General features: G+C 47.0%; 1 protein-coding gene across 2 annotated transcripts in view; it reads left to right on the forward strand.

Moving 5' to 3' along the window:
- GUK1 (guanylate kinase 1) overlaps positions 1–17,465 on the forward strand; it is a 68,942-nt gene that overhangs the window by 31,207 nt on the left and 20,270 nt on the right. For both annotated transcript variants that reach the window (XM_030197400.1, XM_030197404.1), the window contains exons 3-4: positions 1,567–1,608; positions 11,402–11,498. In XM_030197400.1, the coding sequence (XP_030053260.1) occupies positions 1,567–1,608; positions 11,402–11,498 (139 nt within the window). The remainder of the gene's footprint in view (positions 1–1,566; positions 1,609–11,401; positions 11,499–17,465) is intronic.

The following is a 17,465-nucleotide window of genomic DNA, read 5'->3' on the forward strand; positions in this document are numbered from 1 at the left end:
AAATGTTCACTTTCATAGATATGAAATACCTTACAACCTTGGTCTTCATTCCCAGTCGTAGAGGGAGGGCCACCAACAGGTCAGCTTTTCAGGATATTCCTAATGAATATGTATGAAAGATTTGCATACCTGCTAACTCCATTATATGCAAATTTCTCTCATGAATATTAGGGATATCCTAAAAAAGCTGACCTATTGGTGGCCCTTGAAGGCTGGGAGTGTAAACTAAGATCTTAAAAGAAGAACATTTTGGTAAGCTTAGCTTAATTATGAAACTTTTGGTGTAATATATATAATAGTGCCAATGCCTGCTTGTCGGGCAAACTCGTGGGCTGTCAGTTTATTGTATCACATTATTAAATAATATGTAGATAGTTTATCTTTCTCACCTGTGTTTCACTGTTCAAGGTAAATTATAAATTAAAGGCAAAGAATATCCATCATAACAGTAAAATGACAACAATAAATATACAACCCAACACAAACAAAACCCACCACCCTTCTCATCTATGCTAGCCCTTTATTACAGGAAAACACTGTTTCAGTTAACTAATCGCCCCTGTTTATTTATTTGTGCTAGCAACTGGTGGTGCGCTAACGCCGACACAGCCCATTCACTTTGAATGGGCTGTGTTGGCATTGCTGCACAGCTTAGTAAACGGAGGAGGTGGGGGGGAGGTAAGTGTTTCTTGAAATAAAAATGTTCCTAAAAACCATAGTTGCTTCTTGAGCATTCAATGGAAGTTTATTCCACAAAACAGAAGCTACACAGCAAAAAAAAAAAAAAAAAGGCCTCTTCCTGGTACCCAACCAGTGTACTTCCCCTGAATGTTGGTTCAGCCAACATGGCATCTTGGGGAGGATCACAGCTGATGATGTAACAGTACCTAATGAAGTTTCCCCTGCATTTGTGCCTTGCAGTGGTTTGTCATACAGAGGACCTTGAATCAAATCCTATATTCATTACGTAATCGGTGGAATGTGGTAAAAATATGGTGTCCTATCACTAATGCCACAACTAGTGGAATGAAATAAGACAGACTGATTTTTTGAGTTGGGTTGTACAGCTAAAGGGACATTATGACCTAGTTGGTTGAGCTAAAATAAAATGTCTCTTGAGGAATATTAAGTTGACTTTGTCCTTTTTGCATTGCTGTGCACAAGGAGTTAGATGTGAATTGAAGTACAGAAACATGGAATGATGACTGATGAAAACTGTTAAGATCCATCTAGTTGGCCTGTTTTTCATTCTCCTTGAAAAACTGCAGATTCTACTTGATCTCTCGCTTTGCTCTTGCTTCATTACATGTAGAGATCCCCTGGGCTTATCTCATATTTTCTTGAATTCTGCTGTTTTCTTTCCCCCTAAACCACCTCCACTGGGAAGTTGCATCATATATCCATTGCCCTTTCTATGAAGACATATTCCTAATGTTATGCCTGAGGAGGGGTCACTTTTTATATTTAATACATTTTCTAGGTCTGTGTATATTATTAGCTAACTGTTGTCTTTATATTGTTGTGCTGGCTGGCCTTGAAATCTTGGATAATCTTTTTATGTTACAGATACTACAAGAAAGCCAAGGCCTAGAGAAGTAAATGGCAAAGGTTTGTATACTTTGTTGGTTTTTCAATTCAGACACGGACAAGTGATAGTTTTTACTATGTCACAGCAGTGTATAATTTACCAATCCATGATTTATTCCAGTAGGAAAAGCAAGGATTTTTTACACCCGTTTATGTTGCATAATTTTTTTTTATCATGTCTTCACTTATCTGCAAGCTTTGTAATAGTCTATACCAGTGGTTCCCAAAACTGGTCCTAGAGGCACCCCAGCCAGTCAGGTTTTCAGTATACCACAATGAATATTCATGAGAGAGATTTGCATGCAGTGGAGGCAGTACATTCAGATCTCTCTCATGAATATTCATTGTGGGTATCCTGAACATCTGACTGGCTGGGTTGCCTCCAGGACCAGGTTTGGGAACCAATGGTATCCTTTTCCAGTCCTCAAAGGTTATGGTTTTCAGAATATCTCTAGTAAATGTATGTGACAGAGATGTACCTTCAATGGAGGTTATATTCATACAAATTTATCTGGGGCATATCCTGAAAACAAGATCAGTGGTATTTACTGATGGTCTGCAAGGGCCACAAATTAATCAAACAGTTAACTAAAAACTAATGAGACTGTTGAATGATGGTCCCTATGGCCTTGCTGTACCATACCCAGTCATGACTAACCTGCAGGCATCAGCCCGATTGTAGAAGCTTCTCTCTTTGTTCAGGGTTACTTGTGGAAGCTGGGTTGGTACTAGTAGGCTATCTCTATCAGAAACCAACTGGGTCTGTGATGGTAGGTTACAGTCCAACAAGTCTATGGGAATGTAGGAGACTGTTTTGGTAACAGCCTTCTAGTTTTTGTAACTGTTCAGATTGTTACAAAGCTTGGAGGTAAGACTGGATGTTAGAATAAATATGGGGTCTTAATGATCATCTATCCCGGATGGTGGTGAACCAGCAAAGAAAACAGTAACTGACCTGGATAAAAAGTGATAGTAGTCAAACTTTATGGCTGGCAGCATGGTGTTTTTCTGCCATCCTCTACTATATTGCTATCCAGCTCATTTTCGAAAGGGATCGCCGGCAATCTTCTGACACAAATTGTGAGATCGCTGGCGATCTCCTGATCCCGGCCAAATCGGTATTATCGAAAGCCGATTTTAACCGGCCCCAACTGCTTTTTCGTCGCGGCACCGGCCAACCTTCAAGGGGACGTGTTGGTGGGGTAGCGAGGGCGGGACGGGAGCATGGGTACCGGATGGCCGGATTCACCTTATAATGAAAGAAAAATGGTCAGCTCAAACGAGTATTTCACCGGCCGGACTTGGTCCATTTATTTTTAGGACCAAGTCTGAAAAAAGTGCCCCAACTGAGCAGATGACCACCGGCGGGAAGCGGGGATCACCTCCCCTTACTCCCCCAGTGGTCACCAACCCCCTCCCACCCAAAAAAAAAAAAACCTAAAACTTTTTTGGCCAGCCTGTATGCCAGCTTGAAATGTCATACCCAGCTCCTTGACAGCGGTATGCAGGTCCTTGGAGCAGTTTTTAGTGGGTGCAGTGCACTTCAGGCAGGTGGACCCAGGCCCACCTCCCCCTACCTGTTACACTTGTGGTGGTTAATGTTGAGCCCTCCAAAAACCCACTGTACCCACATGTAGGTGCCCCCTTCACCCCTTAGGGCTATGGTAATGGTGTAGAGTTGTGGCAAGTGGGTTTTGGGGGGGATTTGGGGGGCTCAGTACCCAAGGTAAGGGTGCTATGCACCTGGAAGCTTTTTTTTTTTTAAGTGCCCCTTAGGGTGCCTGGTTGGTGTCCTGGCATGTGAGGGGTGCCAGTGCACTACAAATGCTGGCTCCTCCCACGCCCAAATGCCTTGCATTTTGCCGGGTTTGAGATGGCCGGGCCCGGTTTCCATTATGGCTGAAAAACGAAGCCGGCCATCTCATATAAACCCAGCGATCCTGCTCTAAACCCGGCGAGCGAATTGGCCGGCGCCAAGGCTATTTCAAAAATACGCTTGGCTCCGCCCCGTCGCGGAGCCGGCCCCGAAGATGGCCGGCGCCGTTCGATTATGCCCCTCTATGTCAACTGAGTAATAAAACCACAAAATGCATTGCAGAAATCATAAGTAAAAAGAAATACATTGCTTATTGTGGAGAATTTGATTTTGTGGGTGTTCTGCTTTCCCAGTTGCCTTGGTCATGAGATCCATTCCATGCTAAAACTTTCAAGTTCATGTATGAAAGTTAGCATTTTAGTACAAAATGTCAGTGGAAGGTGCCCTTTTATTTTGTTCACTAATAGTTTCATGGCACTTCCTCTAAAAAAAAGAATCCCTTTTCTCTTGCTTAATGAATGTTTATGTTTGTTAAAACTTTATGAATCACTTTTTTAAAGCGTAAATCAAAGTGATGTACCTACAAAAAATTAAAACTATAAATACTAAAACGCCATTATTTGATAGGAAAGATCACAATCATATCAAGAACACACACCGTAAATAATGGTAAATAAGACTGCCGAGTAATGCCCTAACTTCAAGGCATCTTACTGACGCTAAGCATAAGCAAGGGGAACACAAATGGGTTTTTAAAACAGTCTTGAAATTCCTCAAGAATAGTTCTAATCTTATTTCGAAAGGCAAACTATTCCATAAAAATGGAGCCATAAAATAGAATGCGCTTCTTTGCGTGACTGGCGAGGATTGAGAAGAACCAATCCCTAAAATTGTTCAGAGATCGCAAATTGCGTACAGGGATGTACCGTAGCAGGCCAGTATGGATTGCCTTAAAGGTTAACGTGAACATTTTATACTGAATCCTGTAGTGAATGGGAAGCCAGTGAAGTTTTTCAAGGGGTAACATGGTCCCTCTGACTGGCAGAGCAAAGTAACCGTGCCGTGGTATTCCGAAGGGTTTGTAAGCATTCAAGTTACACGAATTATGGCGCCCCCGTGTAAATGACATAACAATAATCCAATCGAGATCCAATAAATGCATGACATAATGTGTATAAAGCATCAAAATCCAAGGAACACTTTACAGACCTAAGTCTGTGGAGAGCTTTAAAAAACCCAGATTTCAAAACTAAAGATATCTGAGCGGTGAACATCAGCTTGGATTCTAGAATGGTGCCAAGGTATTTGAATTGAGGGACTGGCTGGATTGGTGTGCCAAAAAAAAAAAAAACAGGAACAACTTCACGGATAGATACACTCCCAGAGAGCCAACAGGCTGTAGTTTTACAAGGATTGAGAATCAGAAAATGTTTGGTAAGACAATTGTAAATCTTGTCAAGACAAGCTTGAAGACGAGAAAAATCCGCATTTGAATTGGTAGTGTAATGAGCAATTAATATATCATCGGCATAAAAGTAAGTACTAAGGGTAGAGGCCTATATGAGAGTAGCTAGAGGACTAAAATAAATATTGTGGAGGATTGAGCCCCGAGGAACCCAAAAGAACGTGATTGAATATGTGGGCTGTGATAAAAGCTTAGTGTGGACATGGCATTGTGGTGAATGACGCTTTGTGCACAAATTTTTCAAAAGTTTCGTATGTACAGCATTTGCTTTCTAAGAAAGCATGAGGATGTGGCAACCAGGTTGAGTGGGCAGGATGGTCGCAGGACAAAATGGCACATTGGGCAGGGTTGCTTCTCATTCCCCTCTTCTCTTTTGGGCTTATGGACTCTCAGACTGATTCAAAAGGGTGGTAGTGCACCGAGGGCAGTTGCCCTTCTTGGCCTTTTCTTGTGAGCGTACAAGAGGGTTCAGAAAATGAAGAGGGTAGTGCAGCAGTGTTCATTCTTTTAGAAATGTAGGACCTAATTGTTTGCTGCTGATTTGATTTTCAGTACTATTATCCAGATGGATAGTGCCACTGAAAATCGTGACAGACCATAGTGCTGGGATGGAGGCAGAAGTTATCCGCTTACTGGCGATATTCAGTCTGCTATCCAGATTGTTAGGATATAAAAATCGGTGCTCTAGCAGTTCAAAATATTGCCATTATCCGCTCTATCTGGATAGTGGCACTGAACATCTGGGTTTTATTTAAAAGGTGTGGCTGGTGTTTAGAAAAAAAAAAGTCACTACCATAGAGTTCTCATACTGACTCGATAGTCTATATGATTCCAGTAGAGATTGATGGTCCATCACATTTGTAACAGTGAGCGGAGGACACAGACAATAAAAGAAATAGCATGATAAAACTCATCTTCCACACCACAGTTTTGAAAAGATTTTATTTATTTATTTATTTAAAAATGTATATTCTGCTCAATCTGCAATTCTTGGCTTGGCAGATTAAAACATACATATGTATACATTAGAACACATAACTAAGACAAATTTAAAACAATTTAAGAAAATGAGAGGAATAACTCGTTGGGTGTCATTATGTTTCTCCGAGGACAAGCAGGCTGCTTGTTCTCACTGATGGGGTGACGTCCACGGCAGCCCCTCCAATCGGAATCTTCACTAGCAAAGTCCTTTGCTAGTCCTCGCGCGCCCGCGCGCACCGCGCATGCGCGGCCATCTTCCCGCCCGAAACCGGCTCGAGCCGGCCAGTCTTCTTTTGTCCGCACTCGGTACGGTCGTGTTTTCGCCGTGTCGAGCCCTGGAAAGTCGACCTCGCGCGTCCTTTTTTCGTTGACGTGTGTTTTCTTCGGAAAATCTTTAAAAAATTGTTGGGAAGTGTTCCGGAAGCCCCCCGGGCTTCGTTTGTCCCTTCCCGTATTTTTCAGTCTTTGCCCCGGTAAGTTTTCTTTCGTCGTCGGGGTAGGCCTCTTTTCGGCCTCGGTCGAGATTTTCTCCCTAAAACTTTTTGGTGCTCAAATTCGTCATTTCGGATTTTGATTTCGCCGGCGTGATTTTTCCGCCCATGACGAAGCCTTCCAGCGGCTTCAAGAAGTGCACCCAGTGCGCCCGGGTAATCTCGCTCACTGATAGGCACTCGTCGTGTCTTCAGTGTCTGGGGCCGAGCACCGTCCTCAGAACTGTAGTCTGTGTTCCCTGTTACAAAGGCGGACTCAGGTAGCGAGATTGGCCCAGTGGAACGTTTTGTTCTCGGGCTCTTCGTCGGCATCGACACCAAGGTCATCGAGTGCATCGACGTCGTCAGCGTCCAGACCTTCATCCTCGGCCGCCAGTGCATCGAGTGCATCGAGGCATCGGCCCTCTGCATCGGCGCCGGGACATCGGATAGCTGCATCGACGTCGGTGGTACCGGGACCTCGTCTGCTGATGTCGTCGGATGGTGGTGCATCGTCAGGAGTGCAGGTGAGGGCTGTCCATTCCCCTGCTGGTGGCGGTGAGCCTTCGGGTGGGTCTCCCCCTACCCTGAGGGCTCCTGCGGTACAGCCCCCCCGAGATCGACCTCCTTCGACCTCGGCCCCGAGGAAGCGACGGCTGGATTCTACGTCCTCCTCGTCGGTGCCGGGGAGCTCCGGTGACATGCTTCGGAAGAAGTCGAAGAAGCATCGACACCGGTCTCCTCCCCGCGTCGGCACCGAGAGCTCTGGGTCGCCGAGGGAGTCGGCACCCAGCAGGCATCGGCACCGAGAGGACCGCTCACCCTCTGTTCAGGAGGTGTCGATGCGCTCCACTCTGGACAGCCCGGAACAGCCTCCACGCCCGGAACAGGTTCTGACGTCGACGCCTGCATCGACCTCCATGCCTTTCTCTGCAGCCGCTCTGAACGAGAGCCTCCGGGCCGTTCTCCCAGAGATTCTGGGAGAGCTGTTGCGCCCTACCCTTCCGGTACCGGCGGTGCTTGCGCCTCTGGTACCGTCGAGCGTGGCGCCGGCTGGCCCATCGCCCGGGGTGAGATCCCCGACGTCGGTACCGCGTGCGGTGCCGACTGCGGCCACCTCCCAGGAAGGCTCCCCGACTACGTCGGCGGAGGGAGCTTCGCCGATGCGGGCGAGGGAGTCTACCTCTCGACGCCCCCATCGTGGACGTGGCTCCACTGAGTCGAGCCGGGCGAGGTTGCAGACACAGGCTCGTGAACTTGTGTCTGACACCGAGGGTGAGGCCTCGTGGGAAGAAGAGGAAGACCCCAGATATTTCTCTGACGAGGAGTCTGAGGGTCTTACTTCTGATCCCACCCCCTCCCCTGAAAGACAGCTTTCTCCTCCTGAGAGTCTGTCTTTCGCTTCCTTTGTCCGGGAGATGTCTACGGCCATCCCCTTCCCGGTGGTTGTGGAGGACGAGCCAAGGGCTGAAATGTTTGAGCTCCTGGACTATCCTTCTCCACCTAAGGAAGCGTCCACTGTTCCCTTGCACCATGTCCTGAAAAAGACATTGCTTGCGAACTGGACCAAGCCATTAAGTAATCCCCACATTCCCAAGAAGATCGAGTCACAGACAGTATCTGCGATTTCAGCTGGGCACACGTCACTTCCAGTACTGTGTGCTACCCTTTGGGCTCGCCTCTGCGCCCAGGGTGTTCACAAAGTGCTTGGCTGTGGTAGCAGCAGCACTTCGCAGGCTGGGGGTGCACGTCTTCCCATATCTCGACGATTGGCTGGTGAAGAACACGTCCGAGGCAGGAGCCCTGCAGTCCATGCAGATGACTATTCGCCTCCTGGAGCTACTGGGGTTTGTGATAAATTACCCAAAGTCCCATCTTCTCCCAGCACAGAGACTCGAATTCATAGGAGCTCTGCTGGATTCTCGGACGGCTCGCGCCTATCTCCCAGAGACGAGAGCCAACAACTTGTTGTCCCTCGTCTCGCGGGTGCGAACGTCCCAGCAGATCACAGCTCGGCAGATGTTGAGATTGCTGGGCCACATGGCCTCCACAGTTCATGTGACTCCCATGGCCCGCCTTCACATGAGATCTGCTCAATGGACCCTAGTTTCTCAGTGGTTTCAGGCTGCTGGGGATCTAGAAGACGTGATCCACCTGTCCACGAGTTTTCTCGAATCCCTGTATTGGTGGACGATTTGGTCCAATTTGACTCTGGGACGTCCTTTCCAAATTCCTCAGCCACAAAAAGTGCTGACCACGGATGCGTCTCTCCTGGGATGGGGAGCTCATGTCGATGGGCTTCACACCCAAGGAAGCTGGTCCCTCCAGGAACGCGGTCTACAGATCAATCTCCTGGAGTTGCGAGCGATCTGGAACGCTCTGAAGGCTTTCAGAGATCGGCTGTCCCACCAAATTATCCAAATTCAGACAGACAACCAGGTTGCCATGTACTATGTCAACAAGCAGGGGGGCACCGGATCTCGCCCCCTGTGTCAGGAGGCCGTCAGCATGTGGCTCTGGGCTCGCCGTCACGGCATGGGGCTCCAAGCTACATATCTGGCAGGCGTAAACAACAGTCTGGCCGACAGACTGAGCAGGATTATGCAACCTCACGAGTGGTCGCTCAACTCCCGAGTGGTGCGCCAGATCTTCCAAGCGTGGGGCACCCCCTTGGTGGATCTCTTCGCATCTCGAGCGAACCACAAAGTCCCTCAGTTCTGTTCCAGGCTTCAGGCCCCCGGCAGACTGGCATCGGATGCCTTCCTCCTGGATTGGGGGGAGGGCCTGCTGTATGCTTATCCTCCCACTCCTCTGGTGGGGAAGACTTTGTTGAAACTCAAGCAAGACCGAGGCACCATGATTCTGATTGCTCCTTTTTGGCCGCGTCAGATCTGGTTCCCTCTTCTTCTGGAGTTATCCTCCGAAGAACCGTGGAGATTGGAGTGTTTTCCGACCCTCATCACGCAGGACGAAGGGGCTCTTCTGCATCCCAGCCTCCGGTCCCTGGCTCTCACGGCCTGGATGTTGAGAGCGTAGACTTTGCCTCTTTGGGTCTGTCAGAGGGTGTCTCCCGCATCTTGCTTGCTTCCAGGAAAGATTCCACCAAGAGGAGTTACTTCTTTCTGTGGAGGAGGTTTGCCGTCTGGTGTGACAGCAAGGCCCTAGATCCTCGCTCTTGTCCTACACAGACCCTGCTTGAATACCTTCTGCACCTGTCTGAGTCTGGTCTCAAGACCAACTCTGTAAGAGTTCACCTTAGTGCAATCAGTGCATACCATTACCGTGTGGAAGGTAAGCCGATCTCAGGACAGCCTTTAGTTGTTCGCTTCATGAGAGGTTTGCTGTTGTCAAAGCCCCCTGTCAAGCCTCCTACAGTGTCATGGGATCTCAATGTCGTTCTCACCCAGCTGATGAAACCTCCTTTTGAGCCACTGAATTCCTGCCATCTGAAGTACTTGACCTGGAAGGTCATTTTCTTGGTGGCAGTTACTTCAGCTCGTAGAGTCAGTGAGCTTCAGGCCCTGGTAGCCCAGGCCCCTTACACCAAATTTCATCATAACAGAGTAGTCCTCAGCACTCACCCTAAGTTCTTGCCAAAGGTCGTGTCGGAGTTCCATCTGAACCAGTCAATTGTCTTGCCAACATTCGTTCCCCGTCCTCATTCCTGCCCTGCTGAACGTCAGCTGCACACATTGGACTGCAAGAGAGCATTGGCCTTCTATTTGGAGCGGACACAGCCCAACAGACAGTCCGCCCAATTGTTTGTTTCTTTTGCTCCCAATAGGAGGGGAGTGGCTGTGGGGAAACGCACCATATCCAATTGGCTAGCAGATTGCATTTCCTTCACTTATGCCCAGGCGGGGCTGGCTCTTGAGGGTCATGTCACGGCTCATAATGTTAGAGCCATGGCTGCGTCGGTAGCCCACTTGAAGTCAGCCTCTATTGAAGAAATTTGCAAAGCTGCGACGTGGTCATCTGTCCACACATTCACATCTCATTACTGCCTGCAGCAGGATACCCGACGCGACAGTCGGTTCGGGCAGTCAGTTCTTCAGAACCTGTTTGGGCTTTAGGATCCAACTCCACCCCCCGAGGGCCCTGTTTGTTCTGTTCCAGGCTGCACTCTCAGTTAGTTGGTAAATTTTTTAGGTCAATCTCAGTTATGTCCTCGCCGTTGCGAGGCCCAATTGACCATGGTTGTTGTTTTGAGTGAGCCTGGGGGCTAGGGATACCCCATCAGTGAGAACAAGCAGCCTGCTTGTCCTCGGAGAAAGCGAATGCTACATACCTGTAGAAGGTATTCTCTGAGGACAGCAGGCTGATTGTTCTCACAAACCCGCCCGCCTCCCCGTTGGAGTTGTGTCTTCCCTTGTATTGTCTTGCTACATACTGGACTGGCCGGCTCGAGCCGGTTTCGGGCGGGAAGACGGCCGCGCATTCGCGGTGCGCGCGGGCGCGCGAGGACTAGCAAAGGACTTTGCTAGTGAAGATTCCGATTGGAGGGGCTGCCGTGGACGTCACCCCATCAGTGAGAACAATCAGCCTGCTGTCCTCGGAGAATACCTTCTACAGGTATGTAGCATTCGCTTAATCTGCAAATCAGACAGATATTAAGGGCAAAATTTTTTATCTGTATATTACCTTTTTCTAAAGAATAAAATAACTGGACAGAGAGCATGGAAAAGACAGGGCAGAACTGTAAGATATTTCTTGGTGACTGCTAAACAAATTGTGGTTTTTGTAATATCCATTGCTGTTCAATACCAGAAAAGACATTTTTCTTTCAGGTTTGTCAAAACATAGTAGGGTTTGTTATATTTAATAGGATGAACGTGTACTTCCCATTAGAGAACTCTGCCATAAAGATTTTTCTTTAGCTTTCTTCTACAGCAAATTTAAATGAGTAAATAAAGAGGGCAGATGTCTTCTCCATCTCATTCTCAAAAAAAGGAATCTCTTTTATGGCAGGTAGAGTTTTATTTGTTGGGCAATGAAACTTGCCATTCTGAGGTGAGTTCAGGACAGGGCTGCAGCTTTGAGCTCTTAGGCCAGTGTGAGATTTCCTTCTGTCCTTCCCTGCAGATTACCACTTTGTGACCCGAGAGGAGATGCAGAAAGCGATAGATGCCGGGGAGTTCCTGGAGTATGCTGAGTTCTCGGAGAACATGTATGGCACGAGGTACGTGACAGTCTTGGGACACTGTTGGGCTCATTTTCGAAAGAGAAGGATGCCCATCTTTCGACATAAATTGGAAGATGGACGTCCTTATAGGGTCGTCCAAATCGCTAAAATTGAAAGCCGATTTTGGACGTTCATAACTGCTTTCCGTCGCAGGGACGGCCAAAGTTCAAGGGGGGCGTGTCAGAGGCGTAGCGAAGGCGGGACTTGTGTGTGCCTAACACTAGGACGTCCTTGACCCATAATCGAAAGAAACAAGGACATCCCTGACGAACACTTGGACGACTTTACCTGGTTGTGTTTTTCTTACGACCAAGGCACAAAAAGGTGCCCGAACTGACCAGATGACCACCAGAGAGAATCGAGGATGACCTCCCCTTACTCCCCCAGTGGTCACTATCCCCCTCCCACCCTGAGAAAACATCTTTCAAAATATTGATTGCCAACCTGTATGCCAGCCTCAAATGTCATACTCAGGTCCATCACAGCAGTATGCAGGTCCCTGGAGCAGTTTTAGTGGGTGAGTGCACTTGAGGCAGGCGGACCTAGGCCCATACCTCCCCCCCCCCCCCCTTTACGTTTGTGGAAGAAACAGCGAGCCCTCCAAAACCCACCACAAACCCACTGTACCCAAATGTAGGTGCCCCCCTTCACCCGCAAGGGCTATGGTAGTGGTGTACAGTTGTGGGTAGTGGGTTTTGGGGGGCTCAGCACACACGATAAGGGAGCTATGTACCTGGGAGCAATTTATGAAGTTCACTGCAGTGCCCCCTATGGTTCCCGGTTGGTGTCCTGGCATGTCAGGGGGACCAGTGCACTAGAAATGCTGGCTCCTCCCACGACCAAATGGCTTGCATTTGGTCATTTCTGATGGACGTCCTTGGTTTCCATTATCGCCGAAAATCAGAAGCAACCAAGTCTAGGGATGACCAAATTTAAGGATTTGGACGTCCCTCACTGTATTATCGAAACAAAAGATGGACGTCCATCTTTCGAAAATACGGGTTTCCTCGCCCCTGGATCGGGACGGGACGTTCTGCGAGGACGTCCCTTTTGATTATACCCCTCTGTGAAACCTGCGCAGAAACTCCTTTTGCCCTTCAGACAATTGTAGTTTTTCAGAAACAGTATAAGTGCAAGCAGCAGTGAAACCTGAACTTGTCACTGAAACTAGGATTGTGGGTCAGCCTGAAAGCCCAGTGGTCAGCAGTATTTGTCCTCAAAAGTTAGCTTAGCCTTCCTTGAATAAGTTCATCCCTAGTGACCAGGATGCACTGATATGATTGAGTGGCTGGTGGTTTTCGTCATTAGTAATAGTGATTGGTTTTGCAAGTGGGGAGAGGAGGTGGAAGGTCAGCTGTGGCTTGTGAATGCCATCCCAATAGCTATAGACTTGAGCTTGTTCCTGTTCCCCACTCTTAACAGTGAGACAGCAGCACCGGGACACAGCATTTACCATAGTAAACAGGGCTCAACAAAGTTTCTTAGGATCTAGGAGCCAGACATGTAATGACTGGAATTTGTATTCATTTATGCACATTTATACATTGCAGATTCATAAATTGCTCGATTGTGCAATGGGAGAGCAGCCAAAGCTGTAACTTCTAAGGGTGGGTGAGACAGTGCACATACCCACTCACTTACTCCCCAAAACTGCAGAATAAATTAGGCAGACAGTTGTCTTTAACCATCATCCGCTTCCTCCCCCATGCCGTGTCTTGAATCTTACCACTGAAAGCCTGCTACCATCACCGCCTTTCACAGCATTCCCAAGTAAGTCCCTCTCCATTTCCTCTACCTGTTAATTTACTTCCATTTATGTCACCCATTCAGCACAAGTTGACTCTGAGTGGCTTACAGAATAACACAGAGCAAACCTTTCACTAGCCCTTTACCACCATACTCTGCCAGTCCCAGCCATGCCATCATGGTTTTGGTTGGCACTACCTCTGCTGGTAGGTTATTTGAGCTCCAAAAGAATAAATCCCAATTTAACTGGTAAACAATGTAACCAAAATCAAAAATCCAGGAACAAAGTACTATGTGTACCAAACACTGCATCACTGTGTAAGTAATAATTTTTGAAATGAGAGGAGCTCCCTCAGACCTTTTATCACCCATGTAATAGTCTAATAAGACCTCTCGCTAGTGGGACATAGCACTTATTTCATTGGGAGCTCACTCACATCAGTGATATATATGTGCTATGAGTGTTCAAAATTGAGTGCAAACACTACAAATACTTCTATACTTAAACTGCACTTATAAATGCAACTAAAACATGCTGGAGTGCTTACTGAAGAGAACAGTTAAAGTATAACACTTAACTTATCTATATAATAATTGGTAACTCTGCTTCCCTGGATGGCTGGGTTCGTAACAGTATGCTGACGTCAGCTCGCCTCCAGTGTTCCCTTCCCTCTCAGTGCCCCACCCTCATGGAAAGACAAAATGTCAGAGGAGGGCGGGACACTGAGAGGGAAAGCAAGGGAAGGCTGGAGGTGACGCGAGCTGAGCCTGCCGCCGCTGGGATCTGAGGTAAGATGAACGGCTTAAAGGCAGGGTGGCAGGAAGGACAGAGTCACTGGCCATGGATGGGAAGGGAGGATCGCTGCACATGGGATGGGATGGGAGGGCAGGGCACAGGAGAATAGCTGGACATGGAGGGGAGGCCAGAATCGGACATGGAGGGGAGGGCAAGGCAGAGGAGAATCACTGGACATGGAGGGGAGACCAGAATTGCGGGACATGGAGGGGAGGGGATGGGAGGGGAGGGAAGAATGACTGGGCATGGAGGGGAGAACAGGGGAGAGAGGAGAAATCGCTTAGAGGAGAGCTCCCCCCCCCCCCCCCCCAAGGAGGTGTGAAAAATGAAGGCTGACTTGAAAACATAATTTGAAGAATGGTCAGGACGGTGGGAAACTGTACCTCAGTGCAAACACAATGTGCTACAGTTGAAATAAAAACAGATATTCAGCAACAGTACCCGATTTCAGTGCTGACTCCTTAGGCCGTCAGGTAAAGCCAACAGGTAGGGAAAGAACCTCAGCTAATAGAATGTCCAGGAGAAATTTTCACTGTTTTTTTTTATTGTTCAAATTCACTCTTTCGGGAAGTATCTTACTGTTGTTTGAAAAAGTGATTAGAACTTGAACTACTAGATCCTGTTAAGGCAGTGAACTGTGCAAGAGAGAAAACTGTTATACCTGGAAATCGAATCCATAAACAAATGATATTTCTAAGCATATAGACACTGCTTCACATTAAAATTAATTTTTGCTTAGACCCTTATATGAGCCCTAAAAAGTGCTCAAATTGCAATTCTAGCAGTTACCTTTGCTTTCTTGTAGATCTGTTGAAGCAGTTCAGTATAAAGTCAAAAGAAAACTTTTATTGGTGGAAAATAATTAAATCAAGACCATCTGTTTTTCTCATAGGTTCACTTTTTTCTTGGCAACAATCAGCGTTACTCCCTTCTCACTTAACACCTCTAGCTTCTTCAATACCGTTCCAGTTACTCATAAGTCCAGGCCTGGCTCCCATTGGGATATTCAGGGTCTTCAGAGGAAATAAAGGCACTCTTTTACCTTTTGCAGGCCATTTCCTCTTCCATGCACTCCTTGGGCTTTTACAGGGTGCAAACTACTGAGTTAGGGCCACTCTCCTCCCTGGGACTCTCTCCCACAGGTACTTCAGCCCAGCCACACTTTAGGGAGGGTTCCTTCCTTTGGAGCCTCTCTCCAGGAGATCCCAGCTCTAGGGATGGATATCTCTCTCCTTCCTGGCCCCTTCTGGAGACCTCTTGCCTTGGGGCCTCCCCCCCCCCCCCCCCCCGCCTCTCCAGAGCATTTAACCACCCCTCGGCCTGAGCCCCTCCCCTCTGACTCAGCCTCTGACACGGCAGGTTTAGTGCCACCTGCCAATGGGAGTGTTCTTAGAGACACCTCCCTCACAAGCAGGTAGTGCTCAGTGCCAATTCCTCTTCCTACATGTGCAAAGCTGTGTGAACAACATATCCAGTCGGCTACAGTAGTAGCCAGTGGTGGTTTATGGGTTAGAGGTGCCATAAAGAATAGTACCAGTTAGTGCAGTGGGAAGTATCAAAACAAAATGGTCAACATGAACTTATAGAAGTTTCCACTTAGCGGAAATACTTTTGTAGTGCTAGGAAACAGGTTGGCATTGTGTTGCTTGGCAACCACTAATTGCTACAGGCCAAGAAACCAGTACCACTCTAGAAACTCAGCTGTAAATGAATAGCACAGCTGAAAAAGGTTCACAGTTCTGCTCACCTGGATTTCCAATAGTAGACACATTTTCTAATTGACACACAAACACATGGATTGTGAAGTGAGAGGGATAGTGCCACTGAATATTTTATCCGACTGCCTTCGCACTATCCAGACACTGCTCGGGTGGTCCATGGACAGAGCTTGAGCTAAGCCGGCGGTATCCTATTAACGTTATGTCTAGACAGAGTATTGAAGGTACCATTGGAAATACAGAATCTTATATATTCATCTTCCCAGAAAAATAGAGGGCAAAAAGGGAAGATAAAACTGACTTGGTTAAGGAAATGATGTTCTGCAGGCAGCCAGGCCTTATAAATAATGACCAAGAGAGGTCCTTTGGAACAGGCAGTTAAAAACTAATACTGTACAAACAGGCATTAAAAGGGTCTGCTAATCAGTTGACACAAATAGTAACTGGTAATTCTATCCCAGCAAATCCTCTGGTTCTGATGCAGTCTTAAAATCTGATTATAGGTGGAAGAAGCAGATGGCTATGCACTGTGAAAGTATATCAGATTTGCCTTCAGTGTATACCATAATGGATTCCTGTTGGGCCAGGACCTTCTTATGCTGAATGTGCTATACCTTTTATTCAATGCATGTTTAGAATACATCCCAAGGAATGATGTCCCTTGTAATTGTTCAAGCTGTCATATATCCTTGCTGACTCAGGATGATTATTTTTCCAAGTCATGCCTCTCATTTGTGTGGCCTTTGGGGAAAATATATTTTCTCTGTGTGCATCTTTCACACTTCTGATGTGTTAATTAAGAGGAAGTCTTCAACAAGAGGAGCTGAAAGCTTGTTAATTCATATTATATCAGTGACTTACAGGCTAATTTTCGAAAGAGAAGGGCGCCCATCTTTCGACACAAATCGGAAGATGGGCGTCCTTCTCCCAGGGTCGCCCAAATCGGCATAATCGAAAGCCGATTTTGGGCGTCCTCAACTGCTTTCCGTCGCGGGGATGACCAAAGTTTACGGGGGCGGGTCGGAAGCATAGTGAAGGCGGGACTGGGGCGTGCCTAACACATGGGCGTCCTTGACTGATAATGGAAAAAAGAAGGGCGTCCCTGACGAGCATTTGGCCGACTTTACTTGGTCCATTTTTTTTTTATGACCAAGCCTGAAAAAGATGCTCGAACTGACCAGATGACCACCGGAGGGAATCAGGAATGACCTCCCCTTACTCCCCCAGTGGTCACCAACCCCCTCCCACCCTAAAAAAAAAACTTGAAAAATATTTTTTGCCAGCCTCAGATGTCATACCCAGCTCCATCGTATAATTATTATGTATCCTTTTGTCTCTGGTAAATATATATCCCAACTATCTTGTCCAAAACCAGGAAAACATTAGCCTACTGCTAATATTGTGCTTAAATTCTGTTTTTTTTTTTTGTTGAAGAGCACCCTCAGATGTTCCCACTATAATAAGCACACAGTATATCTCTGTAGCTTAGTGGTGTAGCACTTCATTCATCGGGTTGCTCAGCTTTTTTAATTGTTTTTTTAGAAACGTCATGTCCCAATGAAAGTGCTATCAGACTGTTGCCATTATTTTTATATATATATGTTTTTTCTTGTAAAAAATTCTTATGCCCCACCAGTCCAAAATACGTGCTCACTGCCTCATTGATTAATGCTATTATCTCAACATGTATAATGGTATAAGGCA

Source organism: Microcaecilia unicolor, chromosome 1 (assembly GCF_901765095.1).
Source record: "Microcaecilia unicolor chromosome 1, aMicUni1.1, whole genome shotgun sequence".
NCBI lineage: Eukaryota > Metazoa > Chordata > Amphibia > Gymnophiona > Siphonopidae > Microcaecilia > Microcaecilia unicolor.